At 43.3% G+C, this 18,987-nt stretch overlaps 1 protein-coding gene across 1 annotated transcript; it reads right to left on the reverse strand.

Moving 5' to 3' along the window:
- Positions 1-435: 435 nt before the first annotated feature.
- LOC310798526 (serine/threonine-protein kinase 35-like) lies at positions 436-14,970 on the reverse strand. Its single transcript, XM_083661062.1, has 3 exons — positions 14,309-14,970; positions 11,447-12,186; positions 436-4,394 (listed from the first exon to the last, which is right to left on the reverse strand). The coding sequence occupies exons 1-2, from the start codon at positions 14,811-14,813 to the stop codon at positions 11,468-11,470; spliced, it is 1,224 nt and encodes a 407-aa protein (XP_083517188.1). The 5' UTR covers positions 14,814-14,970; the 3' UTR covers positions 436-4,394; positions 11,447-11,467.
- Positions 14,971-18,987: the final 4,017 nt, after the last annotated feature.

An 18,987-nucleotide genomic window follows, 5' to 3' on the forward strand; every position in this document is an offset into this window, starting at 1 on the left:
CAGCATGCAGCCAAAGATCTACCGGGGACGGATGGAAGCTTTGGGCGATTTCTGTGGGACGATCTACCCAAAACTTTTTACACTCCAAGATGGCTGCAAGACGCACATTTTCAGTCAGAACCACTTCACACATGAGCTCTGCCAGCCCGCTTTGTGGCGAGGCAGTGGAGGAGTCAACCATGTCCTAACAAGCACCAGTTGAAAAGGGAAGAGTTTGTCATTTTGTTGTCAGTTGTTGCCATTTAATAACTGGTTGCCGATAGCCTTGGGACATGAAGAAGGTCAAAGCAGGCACACCCAGCCAACAGTCATGAAAACAAAATGTTTCAATGTTTTCCTTAACTCAATTGTTTCCCCCACGGCCGGCTACACACCACTGAGCCCTAAGACCTCACACAGGATCAGAACTCGCACTCAAACACCACAAATATTAGCAATATTTTCAACCTTTATTGAAACGGAAATCTGGTATGTACAAAGTCGGCAATAAAAAAAAGACGTTAAAGGCTCAAGTAACATGTACAACCAAGGACTACAACTCCGTTGAACAAAGGGACACGTTATGCACATGACAACAGCAAGGCCTAGCGGTCTATACAATCCCTATTAAGATGACAAGCACAGAATTTAAAAAAAAACTAAAACAAAACAACAACACAACAACCAAACCTGGATGGTTGCACAGTGTATCCAGTGAGGCAGTTGCATAGAAGAGTGTTTTGCGTGTAAAACAAGTGATTCGTCACGCATTCGACTTTACTGAAACACGGGGTCCTTGCACACATCCAACAGGTACATGACATCATCATGCCATTCATAAAAACCCAACCGGAATCAGCAGGCAGGGATGTTAGTGTGTACCACCCGGTACCAAAAGAACCAGACAGAGGCGGCTACATGGAAACTGTGCCTCAGACATTGTCCTGCAGACCAAACTTTTCCTATTGTATCTTTTAATTCTCTCAAAAACGCCAAGACTACAAATAAATACATTCTTCTAAATGAAAAGCAAATTAAACGAATCCCTCAGAAATCCTAACAAATCTTCAGAATTAAAGGACAAACAGAACAAAATAAAAGGAAGAAAAAAAAATCACAGAACACGTCTCTCTCCAATACCTGATCATCTTAAGCATATCGTTCCCATTGGCTCATCTCCACCACATCGTTTCTAGCCAACACAATAGAAGCCCTCTAGATTTAGAGCTCACTCGCCATTCGTATTTACAGTATATAAGTGGAACAAAGGTAGAGAGAAATTGAGGTATGTTTTTCACAGAAGATCAGGAAATTAACCGAAGTAAATTATGACCTGTGTGTTAAGCGTAAAGGTGTAAACATCTGCCAAAAATGTAAACAGACATCTTGCAATGTGTCAAAATAAAAGAAATCAAAGGGAAACGGTCAACCTTCAGATGCATTTTCCAATCCAATACCTTTACAACCCATTATCACAAGTGAACCTGCACAAAACCAAAGAAAAACAATACTGTGTCAGTACATCAAATACAATAGAATCTGCCACATTTTGTTTTCTCTAAGCGAAGGAATGTCAGCAAATAATGTCCGTCGTTTGAGGCAATATGGAGACAATGGCTCAGTAAAGGAAAAGTGTACGCAAACGTGCAGAAAGACATGAGGTAGTAATAATACAAAGCAGATCAATTAAATGTATTCACGGCCCCTTAAAGTAAACCACAAGACAGACTTGGGCAAAAGCCCCTTTCAGACTCCCGCAGTCTTACAACCCCTTGGTTATAGGGAAAATATAGAGAAAATAATATTCGGCCATCTTTTGTATGTTCCAACATGCCTGAAAACACCAAGATTTTCCATATTCCAAGAGCAAAACATTGCCTATATATTTTTTTTTGTGTGTGTGATTTCTGACTATTCAGAATTACAGCTTATGAAGATCTGCAATTATGTCTCAAGGAACACATTCTGTGCATAACATAATAACAACGCCGTTTAACGTTATTAAATAACTCAATGGCATTGCTCCTTTAACATGGATGAACATGGCACCAATTCAAATACAAAAATATGGTAACCCTTTAAATAACAGGCCATTCATTGCGCAATAACGTCAAGAAATAACAAATGTTCAAATAAAATAGCTATGCCATAAAAATCGCTAAATAAAATGGCTATAAAATGAGAATTGGCTAGGCCCTCGCTCAACAAATGGTCCACATAAGTTTAAAAAATGTGAACGTTCTATTGATGAGTCTTATTCAAAACTGCCTATGGGAATTTACAAGGACTCAATTCAATTTTGACGCAATTTTGGAAGCTAAATCAACGAGGTCGTTTCCACTGCAAACGAGAGACAAATGAGAGAAGTAAATCAAGTCCTGATCCAATGTTTACCTGATGAACAATTATTCCAGAAGGCACCATAGGTAATGAAGTTGATTAAGGGGGTGATTAAAATGTCATTTTAAATTCAAATCTCAGGTTGCTAAGTAACCTGCTCTTAACTCTAGAGACCTACACTTCCTTCCACTTTTTCAGGTAGAGGAAGTATCACATCGTTGATATGAATGAAACCCAGACATGGACCATGTGGGACCTGTGGGAATTTTACAAAATGGAGGGTCGAGCAAAATAACAGGTGGGGCAATCATGTCGAACCAATGCGAAAAGAGCCCAAGGTGTAAAAAGCAGCAGTCTGTAGACCTGCTCGCCTGAACCGATGTCAATCATGTGGGTCTAGTTTGGGAAAAGATACATTTGTATTTTACTTTAACAGCATCTGACTTTTCAATACGTGTTAACATTTTTGACTTGATGCTGTGTTGAGTACTAACTCAAATATGTGTTTCACATGTTTCTCGAGAGGTGCTGAAACTCAAACTCCTTTTGAAGAGTGCAAGGCCACCGTCTGTGCCTTAAGGCCAGCGTCTGTGCCTCAAGGCCAGCGTCTGTGCCTCAAGGCCAGCGTCTGTGCCTCAAGGCCACCGTCTGTGCCTCAAGGCCACCGTCTGTGCCTCAAGGCCAGCGTCTGTGCCTCAAGGCCACCGTCTGTGCCTCAAGGCCACCGTCTGTGCCTCAAGGCCAGCATCTGTGCCTCAAGGCCAGCGTATGTGCCTTAAGGCCAGCGTCTGTGCCTCAAGGCCACCGTCTGTGCCTTATGGCCAGCGTCTGTGCCTTAAGGCCAGCGTCTGTGCCTTAAGGCCACCGTCTGTGCCTCAAGGCCACCGTCTGTGCCTTAAGGCCAGCATCTGTGCCATAAACACATTAGGGTTTATTTTCAACTTGGGCATTATTTTTCCTAGTTTTTGCCATCATTCGCCACTTCTCCCCAATCCGGCGAGAGAAGCTCAAGCAATCAAACCCCAAAGAATCCAAAAGACCATTTTTAACATAACACCACTACTACTCAGTAAAAAGACTTCAATGCATAAAAGCCTGACAAATATTGGGGCATTGTAGACATGGTTGTTAGTGTGAGCTAGTCAGCGAGTAGAGTTCAAGTATACCGAGAGCTGGGTAGTGCTAGAGCGTAGACGACACTGTCAAACAAGGACGTGTCGTGAGCTGAATGCTAAAAATGTGTGAGAACTGTTCAACCACAGCGTGAGTGTTACTGTGTTGAAAAGGGCACGTTTTAATCACTTTGTGGGTCTGCAAATCTGCCCATTTTTGCACGTTTTGATCAGAGAATTTGGAAACACTCCATTCGGCATCACAAGGTCCATTTAACTGTGCCGTGTAAATACAAAGTTCTCACCCTGCGTGAAAAACATCTTTGTCTTACTACGGCATGATGCTATGCATTGGGCGTTTCGTCTGCGTATTGGAAAGCAGCGCCCCCTGCAGACTGGGAAGAACATAGCTCTACTACAGTCAAGTAATTAACATGTCGATCGCCATGATAGCGAAAAGTAAAACATGGCCCAGGTTGAAAATGACCAGAATGATCCTTTAGACAAACATCCTACCAAGCAGCAGACAAACTTATAGCAATTGTCTTGCTTTATTACAATATCTCAGGGCAAGATTAACATTCCTTATCAGAATTGACAGATTAACACACTGTAAAAAAAAAAAAGTGAAACATGGCCCAGGTTGAAAAATAACCAGAATTAATCCTTTCTAGACCCTTTAGACAAACAAAACCACCCTACCAAGCAGCAGACAAACTTATAACAGGTAATAGTTTCCCGCTTTATTACAATATCTCAGGGTAAGATTAACATTCCTTATCAGAATTGGCAGACGACCACACTGTAAACAAAACCAAAGAAAATAAAATTCCAATTTCAACATCCAAACTGCAGAGGTGTCCGTTCCTTTGCTTCTCGTGTATCTTGACAGAAGTTTCACAGTCTTCGGGTTCAAACAGGGAGACTCTCACCGATTTAGCAGCTCCAGGAAGTAGCAAGTGTCTAGACGAGAGACAGAAGAGGGACACCAGTCAGGAGCAACAAGTCAATGATATTCCCAGAGAGAAAAGAAGATGAAGTTTGACCTGTAGTTAAACTGGTTTAACATTCTATTTCTTTAAAGCAACAAACTGAGATTATGGTTGGTTGGAGTGTCCGCAGGTCAAATAATCACTGGACCAGTTGGGGAAAATGTGGTCGGGGGAAAGTGACTCAACATCACTGCCCTACAAAAACAGTAGCTACACGTGTTTTTGCCATTACGTGATCTTTACTTGTAGCTTAGTGTTGCAGGTTGCAGCCCAGGTATATAAACCAACATGTCCAGCCTCCTCCTAGAGAAGCCATTGTGTCAGTCAGCTGACCTGGACAACCAGCCCCTCCCATGGGGGGGTTTAATCGTGCGTTCCTTTATCGCAAAATAACTGGGATGTGGAGGCTAAATGACGTCACATCGGTTTGGTTAGCGTTCCATTTGCAGAAAACCTGAGCTGGGAAGTTCACTGTTCACTGGTCAGATCCAGTCGCTAGCCAGGCTAGCCATTGTTAGCAATAACAGTTGATAACGAGGCATTTCGCGGCATTTTGCGCATACAAACACTGCAGCCTCATGTCCACACAGATAGAAGTTAGGCAGTGCTGTGTGTACAGCTGATTTAATGAGATACAAACAAAGCAGAAGTGCTAAACAACATTACTACGATTATTAGTATTATTAGATTATTAACAACTACTGTTGTTGCGCAGCGCAGCCATCTTGGATTTGTGAGGTCGGGGCTGCTGAGGCTCCTACGAGTTTGGAATGGGAAATACCAGCTCTGGTGACGTCACTGTCCAGCTCATGACCTTTGAAGTCGTAAGATTACCAGTTCCCAGTTATAAAGGAATGCACGATAACTCACAACCTGAAGAAGGCGTGTGACAGAGAGGCAGATGGAAACATTCATTTATGAACTCAGAATATTCCAGCTGATGGAAACAGCTGAAGCCTGCACAGTCGTCAGCGGCCTGTGAACTCAAGCTGTGCTGAGTGAGTCAGTGCAGCAGTGCTGTACTGCAGTGCTGCAGGTCTGACTCATTTACAGCAGCATCTACTGCAGTGTGCTCCGTGTGCCACACACACACACACACACACACGTAACTGATAGTCACACTCCCTGCATGCAGGAAAAGATAGTCTATTAGTTGTCCCAGCAAATCTCTCCGGCCTAATATGAACCAACGGTGACTCTAAAACACCCACAACTAGAGGACACTCGGTAGTGCATAACTCCACCAACCTTTCTACAAACTTTTGTGGTGTTAGGTGAATCTGTTTGAAAGTTAGGCGCCTTTTTTTTTTGCGATTGGTCGCGCCCCCTTCTGGGCAGTGGGCTTGGAAAGTAAATCAGTTTACAAAGTTTCGTGCAAATCTGTTCATCACTTTTTGAGATATGAAATCATATCCTGACAGACTAACACGGGTGAAAACATGCTCTCCTGGCCAACTCTTGTTTTGTGGGAGGTGATAAAAGCAGCTCAGGCATTTGCTGGACATGAAGAAGCTGGAGCCAAAGCTGTGTCTGGAGGGCCAGACTGAAGCATCAGGAGGCTGTTTAGTGAGGTCACAGGCCTGGTATCATCACGCTGAGAGGCCAGCTGACGCAGCTGATCCAGGGCCAGAAACACTTACCAAGAGACTGCTCCTCACAACACACACTGCCATGGTGTTTAACTGTCTGACATCATGTCCCAGGAGGTCCTGGACTGCTCCTCACTACACTACAGACTGCCATGCTGTTTAACTGTCTGACATCATGTCCTAGGAGGTCCTGGACTGCTCCTCACTACAGACTGCCATGGTGTTTAACTGTCTGACATCATGTCCTAGGAGGTCCTGGACTGCTCCTCACTTCATTACCTCGACTACGGTGGCCCAACATAAGTCTAATTTGTCCCACCGTGACCATAGTCTATTTTGTTCATTTTTCTCTCAAAGTGCACCAGATTGATGCATTTAACTTTTATAAATGTACTACAGTTTCTTCCGGGGGACCATGCCCCCTGGACCCCTAAAGAGTCCGAGGTCTCAGTAAACCCTGTGAGAAACACTGGTACAGTATGTGGCAGTGTTGTCATATCTAATCTCTTATGTAATCCATTCAAAAGAGTTACGGGCGGGGATTTAGAGCTGGCTCGTGTGTTGTGATAGCAACTGCTGACTGGTCATTTTTGTGCAGTAGCGGAGTTTGGCCTGTCGGGATTAATTGCCTGGATTCACCTTTTGTCATAGAGGCAAGAGACCGTGCCCTGCTGCTGCTAACAAGGCTACTGGCCCGGGTACACAACATGCCATAGTGCCCTGCTGCTGCTAACAAGGCTACTGGCCCGGGTACACAACATGCCATAGTGCCCTGCTGCTGCTAACAAGGCTACTGGCCCGGGTACACAACATGTCATAGTGCCCTGCTGCTGCTAACAAGGCTACTGGCCCAGGTACACAACATGCCATAGTGCCCTGCTGCTGCTAACAAGGCTACTGGCCCAGGTACACAACATGCCATAGTGCCCTGCTGCTGCTAACAAGGCTACTGGCCCGGGTACACAACATGTCATAGTGCCCTGCTGCTGCTAACAAGGCTACTGGCCCGGGTACACAACATGTCATAGTGCCCTGCTGCTGCTAACAAGGCTACTGGCCCAGGTACACAACATGTCATAGTGCCCTGCTGCTGCTAACAAGGCTACTGGCCCAGGTACACAACATGCCATAGTGCCCTGCTGCTGCTAACAAGGCTACTGGCCCAGGTACACAACATGTCATAGTGCCCTGCTGCTGCTAACAAGGCTACTGGCCCAGGTACACAACATGCCATAGTGCCCTGCTGCTGCTAACAAGGCTACTGGCCCAGGTACACAACATGCCATAGTGCCCTGCTGCTGCTAACAAGGCTACTGGCCCGGGTACACAACATGTCATAGTGCCCTGCTGCTGCTAACAAGGCTACTGGCCCAGGTACACAACATGTCATAGTGCCCTGCTGCTGCTAACAAGGCTACTGGCCCAGGTACACAACATGCCATAGTGCCCTGCTGCTGCTAACAAGGCTACCAGCCTGGGTACACAACATGCCATAGTATGGAACTATTTAACTGCATCATCATTAGGGGTGTGCCGATTAATCGTATAATCGATGCATCGCCATTAGTCACGTGACGATTAAAATCGATTCACAATGTTCGATTATCGATTTGCAAAAAATTTCACTTTTTTTTGCTTTATTTGCAAAAAATACGGTATTTCGCCCGGAAAGCAGTTCCTTAACTGTAAAACGAGACCAAAACCGAAGTACTGGAAACTGGAATCACTGAAGAAAGCATGCAGGGTGGCTGTAACATGTGATGCGTGGACTTCAGTCGCAACTGAAGATAATGGAGGTACATTTGTTTGTTTACTTTAATTAATGGACACTGACAAATATACCTTGCTTAAAAAAAATCCTGTTTGGTGAAAAAGATGCATCGAAAATCGTGATTAATCGTAATCGTTTAATAATCGAATCGTAGCACCCTTAATCGTAATCGAATCGAATCGTGAGGTGCCTAAGGTGGCACACCCCTAATCATCATGTCGTGTATGTATGTAGTATGGAACTATTTAACTGCATCGTCATGTTGTGTATGTAGTATGGAACTATTTAACTGCATCGTCATGTTGTATATGTATGTAGTATGGAACTATTTAACCGCATCGTCATGTTGTATATGTATGTAGTATGGAACTATTTAACTGCATCGTCATGTTGTGTATGTATGTAGTATGGAACTATTTAACTGCATCGTCATGTTGTATATGTATGTAGTATGGAACTATTTAACTGCATCGTCATGTTGTGTATGTATGTACGGCACGGTGGCTCAGTGGTTAACACCGTTGCCTCACAGCAAGAAGGTCCCGGGTTCGAACCCCGGTCCATCCCAGGTCCTTTCTGTGTGGAGTTTGCATGTTCTCCCCGTGTCCGTGTGGGTTTTCTCCAGGTGCTCCGGTTTCCTCCCACCATCAAAGACATGTATGTTAGGGTTAATACTCCTGTCAGTGCTCCTGACCAAGGTACTGGCAAAAGAACTGGAGTTGGTCCCCGGGCGCTGCACAGTAGCTGCCCACTGCTCCTAGTTCTAGGAAGGTTCCTAGTAGAGGATGGGTCAAATGCAGAGGATGAATTTCCCCAGGGGGATAAATAAAGGATAACTTAACTTAACTTAGTATGGAACTATTTAACTGCATCGTTCACTCACTTCTAGGCTACATGGGATTGCTCCTGTCCAAATTGGGGTTATCTGACAGTTTTCCATTCTTTGAGTTTGACACTGTATAGCCTGTATATACGCTACTCTGCCAAGAAATTAAGACAAAATCAAGTATATATTTTTTTGTGGGTCGTGAGGCTAGACCAGAACCACAGATCTCGCTTGCAGCGAGTGTTGCGCAACTCGTTTACAGACGAAAAGCTGACAGCCGCTGGTAAGAGGAAGTCCCAACATTTTGGTCTCCAAACACAGAGGAACCTGACAGAAAGGGCTTCAGGTTCAATTCAGGAGCCAAACTGATGTAGAACCTAGGGACGTCGTGTGGACGTGCGTCTTCGGTCATTAATCGGACAACCGGTACACTGACAGTGTGTAGTGTGCACGGGAATATTAATGGAATATTCTATAAGCAACTCATGTAGACATCTTCATCGAAATATTGTCTTACTGAAGAGTCAGATCAATAGTTGGATTATTGCCGTCCACGCGGACGTGGTCAGTGTTTGCTGGACGTGCAGGAGCCTGAGGGGGGCGATGGAGGAAAGAGTGGAGGAGGTGGGGGGTGGTACAGGCTGTCAGGCAGTACGCAGAGTAGGAACAAGGTCAGAGAGTTTTACAGCCCTACCCCCACCCTGAGCACATAGGCATTCCTTCCCATCCCCCCCTCAGGGGCACCACACACATGATGCAACAACACAAAGACAAGAGGAGGTGTGATGGTGTAACATCCTGATTCTGGTGGCTCCTTCAGACAACACGCATGACACTTTGCTACTATGTAACCGACATGAACGACCAGTAAATGTGTTAGTACTGAACAACACACATGATGGAGGCTGCAAGCGTCCTCTCTGCTTCTTCAAAACACAAAGCATCTGTGTTGGATGGACCTGTGCCCCCGGGGCCAGGAGTGGTGTGCTGGTTTAGTTAGCTCTGGTAAAACATGGCAGCCTATATCCAGTAGGGCTGCACGATTAATCGTATTTTCATCGCCATCACGATATGAAAATGCGCGATGAACACATCGCAAAAGTCACGTGTTATCGCAATATATATATATATATTTTTTTTTACAGTGCACCTGAACGCAACATGCAAGATACCGGCTGAATACGTGTCCAAATGTTCATGTCATTCTGGCCAATACTCCACTTCTGTTATAACATTTCAGTCTGGAATATGGAATATCTTTCAATAATCGTTATGACTAAAAGGCTAAAAGCAATCTCATGTGTAAGAAATGACTGTTCTACATTGAAGTAAAAATGTAAGTTTAAGTAAGTAAATGAGTGCATTTTTGTTCGTATGACCCTCAACACAGGCGTTGAGAATCCCGTGCCACTTACTGATACGTATGCTTGAATTAACACACTCATATTGCAAAATGAATTTAGGCCCTCACTGTAATACTTCAGAAGTTGAATTTGAAGTTCAGCATTAATACATTTGTCATTTTTTGTCTTAGATTTACCTTTGTGTGTTATTGCAATATAAAACTACATAATTGAGAATCGATTCTAGATTATGGAATCGAGAATCGTTGGAATCGAGAATCGATTCTGGAATCGGATTGTGACCCCAGGAATCGGATCGGATGGTGGCTTAGCCGGATCGGAGCACCCCTACCCATTCATATTTTTGTTTATAGCATTTTATTTATTTATTTATCGCAGGTCATATCGTCATCGCAATATTGAACAGTGTTATTGCACATCGCAGCTTTTCCTCATATCGTGCAGCCCTAATATGCAGGCAAGGCGACTGACTGAGAGCCAGTGTTGGTAGAACTCAAGTCCACGACTCGACTCATTTTCAGGACTCGTGACTCGACTTTGACTTGAGCGCTGATGACTCGGACTTGAACTCGAGACTTCATGCATTCAGAGTCAGAATCAGAATCACTTTTATTGCCACAATAATATGCAAGACTACATATGAGGACTTTGCCTTAGTGAGAGAGATAAAGAAGCAAAAAAAGTAAGCTAACGCCTATTTTACATCCAGTAAAAACGAGTTTGGTGATTCTATTCATGTGCTGATATACGGTCGTATCAGAGTGAAACTGCAGTACTGCACATGTGCTCTTTGCATTGTCACTTTGAATCATCCGTTTCTCTCACCTGGTAAACATTCTGCCAGACTGTCTGGCCTCCGCCCCGATGTGGGCTCTTTCAGCTGCCACAAGGTCGACGGGCCAGTCAGGGACACTGCCTCGTAGTTGAGTCAATCAGGAATGTCGCAGAAAAAGTGTGAAAAACTAAAGAAATTTGATTTTTGTGATTTTGTTTGTGTACATTATTAAATAGGTGCACTGAATACCCAGGTATTTTAACTAAAATAAAATCAAAAGTCATTTTTGGGTTCAGCTCGACTTTAAACAAGAACAGGAGTATGCAACAGCGGAGTTTCTCGGCGTAAAATATGTTTTCACCGTTCTTTTCGAGTGGATTTGGAAACAGAATTCTGCACGGTCATTTTTTGGTATAATTGAAATTGTATTTATTAGGCTACATTGTTTCGTGGTTGCACGAATAGTGAACCACATATTTGTGTATTGAATGGTATCGTGAGATAACCATTATCATCCCATCTCTAGACTACATCGGCTCAACCAAGCTGCCGTGGCACCGAGATCATGACAATCGTCTCACTGCATTTTCAGCCGCAGTGTGAACATAGCCTAAAACAAGCCAGAAGACAAAACACAAAGTACATCCAAAACATCAAAGAGCTGAAAGGTGAGTATATGAAGATGAAGGGATGAGTACCTGTCTGTCATATAATCCTGTTCATGCAGCACACGTGACCTGGTCCATTCTGGCCTGCAGCTCGAAGGCATCGGGCCGGTCCTGAGGGTTGACGGCCAGCATGTCCCGCAGGAGCTTCTTCACTCCGTCGGACATGGTGGACCTGCGTTTCTGCGGGATGTTCAGTACCATCTTTGGATTCTCTAGAAGTGCCTCGCCCACCGGCACGATGTCCGCGCCTTGCCTCACGTACGAACCCAGCAGCTCCCGCTTCGACTCGGCGTCGATGAACGTGATTCTCTCCAACATGGCCCAGATGATGATGCCCATAGCAAAGATGTCGGCCTTGGCCGTGTAGTGGCCCTCCCACACCTCCGGCGCCATGAAGAAGTCCGAGCCGCAGGCCGACGACAGCCAGAACTTGTTGACGTTGATGTTTTTGCCCTTGTCCTCGCCGTCTCGGCCCTCGCCGGCGTTCCCCACGCCGGCGCAGACTTTGCTCAGGCCAAAGTCCGCCACCTTGAGGACCGGAGTGCCCGACTTCTCCGAGATGAGGATGTTGTCGGGCTTGAGGTCCCGGTGGACGATGCTGTTCTCGTGCAGGAAGGCGACGGCGCTGGTGAGCTGGAGCATGAAGCTCTTGTTGGTCCGCGGGTCGGGCTGCCGGGACAGGATGAACTGGTTGAGGTCTCCTCCTTCGCAGAACTCCATCACGAACCAGAGGTAGCAGGGCTCCTCTGGAGAACTCAGCACTCGCTCACCTGTGCGGGATTCACATCGGTCAGTTACACAACGATGCCCGATACTCATTCGTCCAAATAGTTAAATGTGATGTCATCATATTTATGAGAAGAAAAAATAATTGACTGTCTTAAACATTTAGATCCCAGGGCACACTATAACAAAACTTTAAATTAGAAGGCATACCAAATGAATGGCTCAAAACAAGATATATCAAATACTATTGATTACTTGGAAATATCACCAACAAGAAAGCACAGTGGGCCACTTGAGCAATAAACCCCAAGAGGTCGTGGTTCAGGGGCTAAGGGGACCCTTTAGCTGTTGTAAAATCACTGTTCAACTGGGCTTATTGCTTCTATAAAACATTACAACACACAGCCTACCTGGCAAGGTTTCACCAAATAAACACACAGGAACAAAACATGCAATATTGATAACAAATAATCGTTCTTCTGACAAGCAACACACAGACGTTATTTGCCACAGTAATACAGTGATGCGGTCACAGGTGTGTGTTTATAGACTATTTTACAACCGCGTTTGAATGCGACTCAGCCAATCATAATCAAGGACTGGTCACTATCAGTTTTATAATTAAAGCGAGCCATAATTTGAGCCAGAAAACACAAGTCTATATTTTATTGATCTAATTTTAGCAAACTAGTGGGCAAAATGACATAGCATACTTGTGCTGAATGCATGACAAGCATGTGTGGTGAATGGCAAGCAATACGACTCATGACCTATAGACTATCTAATTGGGTGTTCTAGAAAAGGCCAAGTCAGGCAGTATTTATCTGAAGACAACAGGTTGAGACTTTGAGGAACTAGTTTAAAGCAGCTTAAACCTGCTTTGGAATGTATCAGAGATTTTTGGCAAGGACAAAATGTCATGCTGTCACTCTAGTAAAGAAATAATAATAGCCTTGATTGAACTAAGAAAAGTCAATAAAACCTGGAGTTACATTATTTGTAGAAGGTTAACTTATGTTTGAGTAACACCACACCTGTTATTGTTGCTGCTTCACATTTCAAATAGCACTGACGGGATCAAAACAGTAACACACAACACAAGCATGAAGCAGATATGACTGCACTCTAGATACTGACAGGCAACAACAAATCACTATATGAACTGCTAAGCATCAAACTGTCATTCACATTACAAACATTACCACAATGTAATTTGACAAAAAAAGACCATATAACCAACTCTGGTTAAGCACAGGTGAGTGCTACCAAGAGTATTTTTTATTTATTTTTTACCAGATCGAAATAAAGTAACGAATTTATTAAAGGGGTGTTTTAGTTTAAGGTGCGGTGATTTAACACTGTTAATAACAAAATCCCTCTCAGCAAAATCCGTATCAGCCGTTGCAGCAGACTCCATTTTGGTGAGCCTGTAGATTCCTCCCTGACAAAACTACCCATCCCCCCCATGAATCTGTGTCATGGCCACAATAACAAGCGATTTGGAAGGACATTTCAGAAGACAAAAAGTACAGAGACGTGAGGCGCACAGGGCCAATTTTAAAGCGTGTTTTGTGGTAGATTTGTGTTCATCTTAACTATTATGCATAAACTTTCCGTTCTGTTTTGTATGGCGATACAGAAACGCAAAACTACATAAAAAACAACAATAAAACTGACAATTTAATGTTGCGTTCTTCACCGGATGAAATAACAATCGCACGATAGCCTTTTCTAAAGCGTTAAGAGGTCCTCTTTCATTCGGCATACATCCAATCCAACAAGCAGCACTATTTAGATTAAAAAGATCACATTTTAGAATGGGTCCACACTGCTCGCTACCTACCACCCACCACAGTGTAGTTTGGTGGAAGATGTGGGAACAGCAGGGGGAACCAACTCTCAAAAGTTTTCAATTTATGGAAATAAGTGCCAAGTTGTGAATCGTTTGTATGCCGAATCGAGGAGCGACTCCTAACGATTCAGACACGTCTAAAGTCATATTCAAGACGGATTTATTGACCTATTAAAACAAGTGAACTTTAAGCTGCCTGATTTTGAATGGAGTTCGGCCTACATACCACAGAAGCGGACATGGTTAGCAAAATATGTAGCTAACTTGGCGCCTGTCAAGTGGGCTAGCTAGCTAGCGCTAAATCAAACACTCACCTTTGAGTGAAGTTTCCACCAGTCGGAGGTACTGTTTGGACCGCTTGTTGCCGTGACTCATCTTCTGGGCCATGCCGTTCCGCTGCAGCACGCACTCCTCCAGCTGCACCACGTTCTGGTGCCGCTTCTCCAGGCTGGCCAGCGCCCAGAACTCCTGCAGGGCGAGCTCCACGTTCTCCGGCGCGTCGCACCGCAGCTTCTTCACGGCCACTCTGGCGCCGGACCTCCGGGCCACCGCCTCGTACACCACGCCGTAGCTGCCCCGGCCCACCTCCCGCAGCAGGCTGTAGCGGGGCGCCAGCACCCTGTGCTCCAGGCTCATGCCGCTGCCGACGTGTTTGAAGACGTTGTCCTCCTCCTCCTCCTCCATGGCATTGTCCTCCGTGTTGCTCAGGCACCGCAGCACGCTGCTGCTGTCCGCTCCGGTTTTCTGTTGTTTGCAGCGGGCTCGCTCGCTCCTCCTCGTGCCTCCTCTCCCCCGTCTGTCGGTTGTCGTCGTATCCATCACGTCCCGTCACGTCTCCAGCATAAAGGCGAGAAATGTCCGCATGGTGTCACCGACAGCAATGGCAGCACTGTTTCACAGTGAGAAGAAACTCGCTGAGATTTGAAAGTAAATAACGTTCCTGTTGTTGTGTTTCGATCACACACACAGGGACTGCTGCTGGATTAAAGAGGGGAGGGGAGGCGGGTAAACTGAGGATAACCCGTGTCTGTCATACTCACTATAATAAGCAACACGACATCCGGCCATAAACTTCAAAATTAAACTACTGACACGGATTTTTTTTTTTTTTTTTTAGGTAGGACTAAAAGTGTAAAACTGAAACTAAAGCGTGCATTCGAAGAGGAATCTGGTAAATCAACATAGCTATACATCTGTTTTTGTCACAGCATAATGCAGCCACACAAGCCTATATGCAGATGCTATTTTGCACTATTGACAAATTAAGTGGTGTAATTGTATTGATATATGATGATATACCCAGCAGCAGTTGGTGAATATTAATTCTCGTTTCCCTTAAACCAGTGGGGTCCGGGCCAAAGGTCCCAAGCAACAAATTTGCAATAACACAGTTAGAGAATGTAGAAGAAAGACTGTTTTGATCATAGTTTCACTGTTACTTACCTCTACAATAGATAGTCATGGGGAGTTCTGGACAAAATCTGGCAATAAAACCGTTCCCAGATTTGGGTTCAAGAGACAAAACCTCATCAAATGGATCTGCAGGTCTAATGTGGACTGAATTAGGGGTCCATATGAAAAAGATTGCAAATCACAGCCAACCTATCTTCTCTCTATCTTTATCCAACCTACATCATTTTGATCCTAGACTATTTACTATGTGTATATACTACTACTATACTATGTAGGCTACATATAGTACATAGTACTTTGATTCATAAAACACAAATCATGTCAGCCTAAAAAAAAGTGGATAATGAGTTTTGGTAGGTTTACTTTCCAATAAATCCCTGCCTGTAGGTCTATGCCACATGAGGGAATAGATCCACCATAAATATGGTACAAATTTACCTCGTACCATAGTTTATTTATTGTAATGATTTCACTTTATTACGATTCCACTTCATATTTTGATAGTTTTGTTGTCATGTAGGCCTACAACCTGACACCATCCAATTGGATGGAAATTAGTCATACAAGTGAAGTGCATAAACCTTACAAACACGCACACACACGCGCACACACACACACACACACACACACACACACACACACACACACACACACACACACACACAGTTGTTTGAGTGCAAGTCAGAAATCTCAGCACCTGCCCATGTAGTCATTACGTGATTGTATTGACCATCAACCCCTATAGATTATTATGGTCACATTGTGTATGATTGCGTACTATGGGCTATGAACTTACTTATTATCGCCCCTTCAAGTAAATCTAAATGCCTTTTCTGTCAGTGTGGCAATGAATAATTGACTGGATTTGTCAGTTATTGTCTGACACTTCATGTGTGTGTGTGTGTGTGTGTGTGTGTGTGTGTGTCTGTGCCGTTCTTCCCTCTGAGAGGGAGAAGAGAACAAGCTTTTCTTTCTTTATCCTCCACTGACATCATCCCTTATAAAACAAATACAGATGACTTAATTCAGCTGGTGACAGAATGTCTGGGGCGTGATGTCTAGAAGTCTATTCCTAATGAAGCTCGCCCCCTCTACTAAATAAAAAAAAAAAAATTCATTCCTGCACATTGGAACGTTTGCAAACATGTCAATTCTCAATGTACAACCCAACCCAACACTCGATGCTTCTTTTTCTTTTTGCAAAAAAGACACTTTCATTTTGTGAAGGAAAAATATGTTTACTTCCGGTGTTTTCCAGGCTCAATGTGGCAGCTTGACGCAGCTCTGGGGAATCGGGTTGCACAATCCGGGCGCTGCCATTACGAAAAGTACATGGGGTACCCAATGAATCTGAGAACAGTTTAAATCTCGATCAACCCAAAACTACCGCAAAGTTGCACATTTGAGATCAATTCTAAGAAGTCTGAGAACACAAGGGATTTGTTTTTACTTAAAGTAGATTACAGTATTCGATGACCTGGGCTAAAGCATAACATGCATGTTGTGTGTCCATTTCGATTTCAGATACGGCTAAATTTGCATAAAATAAGTTCCCACCTATGCTGTAATATGCTAAACACCTCGGTTCAGTGAAAAAAGTTAATTATTCGTCATTTCTGTCGATTTTGCATGTGTGTTTACGTTGTGCTCCCCTCCAGTCTTCAACAAATGGTTCCTTCCTACCTCACGTGTAAGCGGTGTGCTCATAGGAGGACGAACTGAAGACAACACGTGGCAGAGCATGCTTTCAAACCATTTCACACAATAGAGAGCCAAATTCGCCCCCTCTTCCGGGTTAGGCATCCGAACAAAGGGATTTCATCCGCAATTCTTGTTTCCCATAGACACTTAGTAAACTGCATATAAAATAGTTTTACTTGGTCAAACCAAGCGATTCAGCTATATTTAGAATCACGAAAGACAATAGAACATTTCACTTGGACCAAAACTAAATAAAACTTAATACTTTTTTGTGTTGGTCCGAGGGAAGTGTTATGGTCTTTTGTGATAGCTGAATTGCTTGATTTTTTTTTTTTTTTTTTACCAAGTAGTAGGCTACTATTTTTATAAGCATTTTCCATGTCTATGGAAAAAAGAATGGCGAATGAAATCGCTCGGTCGGTTCGTGGTTCGTATGCCTAACTGGAAGAGGGTGTGACTTTGGCTCTCTATAGAAATTGCATAAAAACAAGACGTCATCCGGAATGGTGGTCCACTGACCCACATTTGTTACACTCAACCACCACTATCCAAAAATCAGTGCAAAAATCCAGTGGAAATAAGCGAAAAATGACACTGGACAATTGCCAAGATTTAGATAGGCCCTATTTTATTTATTTTATTTTATTTTATTTTATTTTATTTTATTTTATTTTATTTTATTTTATTTTATTTTATTTTATTTTATTTTATTTTATTTTATTTTATTTTATTCCCATAGGCCTACGTAGGTCTGTTGTGTGTATGCCTTGGCCCTTTTGTGCCTTTAATTAGTATTTGCAATCACATTGATTTGATCTGTGAATAAAAATGTTACCACCATTATCATTTCAATGGGTTTATGACCTAGGCTATTTATAGCCTATACATGTGTTTGATAACCCTCACTCACCCTATTAATTATAGATGAATTATAATTAGTAAATTAGGCTATAACATCTATAGCCTATAATCCAAATCTGATAATAGAATTCAGTCTTTCTGATGACAGAAAATAGCCTATATAAATTAATTGTAAATCACTGCTTACGGCATCGCAACTTTGGTGTAGATTTGGTCACGAGCACAATATTTGTGTCTCACACTTTAATGCACAGGAAATTGTGACATTATCCAGTTGCTTTGCATTTCACTATTAGCTGAAATGTAGCTCAAAATGGACCAGATGAATAGGCCTACAACAAACAGGAAAGGTATGACAAAATGTTTTCGATCCATTAACATAATCTAGCCTACAACTGGTTGGTATAGTAGTCTCAGGTAGCTATTGTGGTAGGCCTACTTTATTGATAACTTAACTGGACACAAAAAAACTGAACATTGATCCTGGTAGCCGACTAAGAAAAAAAGATTAATTTGATTTTATCGAAATAAAAAGTTTCCAGAAAATAAAAATAGAACCAACACATTTTTTGATTAAAGATCAGCTAGTGTCCGACCGTTATTGTATCAAACAGTATACCTTACAAAATACACACACAAAATAGTTTTATGGGTGCAAGTCAGAAATCTCAGCACCTGCCCATATGTAGTCATCCATCAACCCGGGTCATTGTGTAGGTATGGTATGGTATGGTATGGTATGGGGCATGGAACACTTAGCTTACCGACCCCTTCAAGTAAATCTAAAGGTGTTTCTCTGTCAGTCTGGCGATGGATATAATCGATTGGATTTGTCAGTTATTGTCTGACTTTTCACATGTGTGTCTGTTCCTCTGTCTGAGTAGAGAACAGGGCTTTTCGTTACCCACTGACATCATCCCTTATAAAACAAAATAGGCTACAGATGACTTCAGCTGGTGACAGAAGGTCTGGGACGTAACGTCTAAAAGTGTATTTCCTAATGAAGCTTGATCATCCC

Source organism: Poromitra crassiceps (genome assembly GCF_964638095.1).
Source record: "Poromitra crassiceps genome assembly, chromosome: 25".
NCBI lineage: Eukaryota > Metazoa > Chordata > Actinopteri > Beryciformes > Melamphaidae > Poromitra > Poromitra crassiceps.

What these genes read in the sequence shown, in the direction of transcription:
- LOC310798526 (XM_083661062.1), bottom strand. Translation starts at nt 14,813, where the DNA reads ATGGATACGACGACAACCGACAGACGGGGGAGAGGAGGCACGAGGAGG. An exon ending in GGTGGAAACTTCACTCAAAG is followed by an intron (nt 12,187 to 14,308) that starts GTGAGTGTTTGA and finishes AATCCCGCACAG; the next exon opens with GTGAGCGAGTGCTGAGTTCT.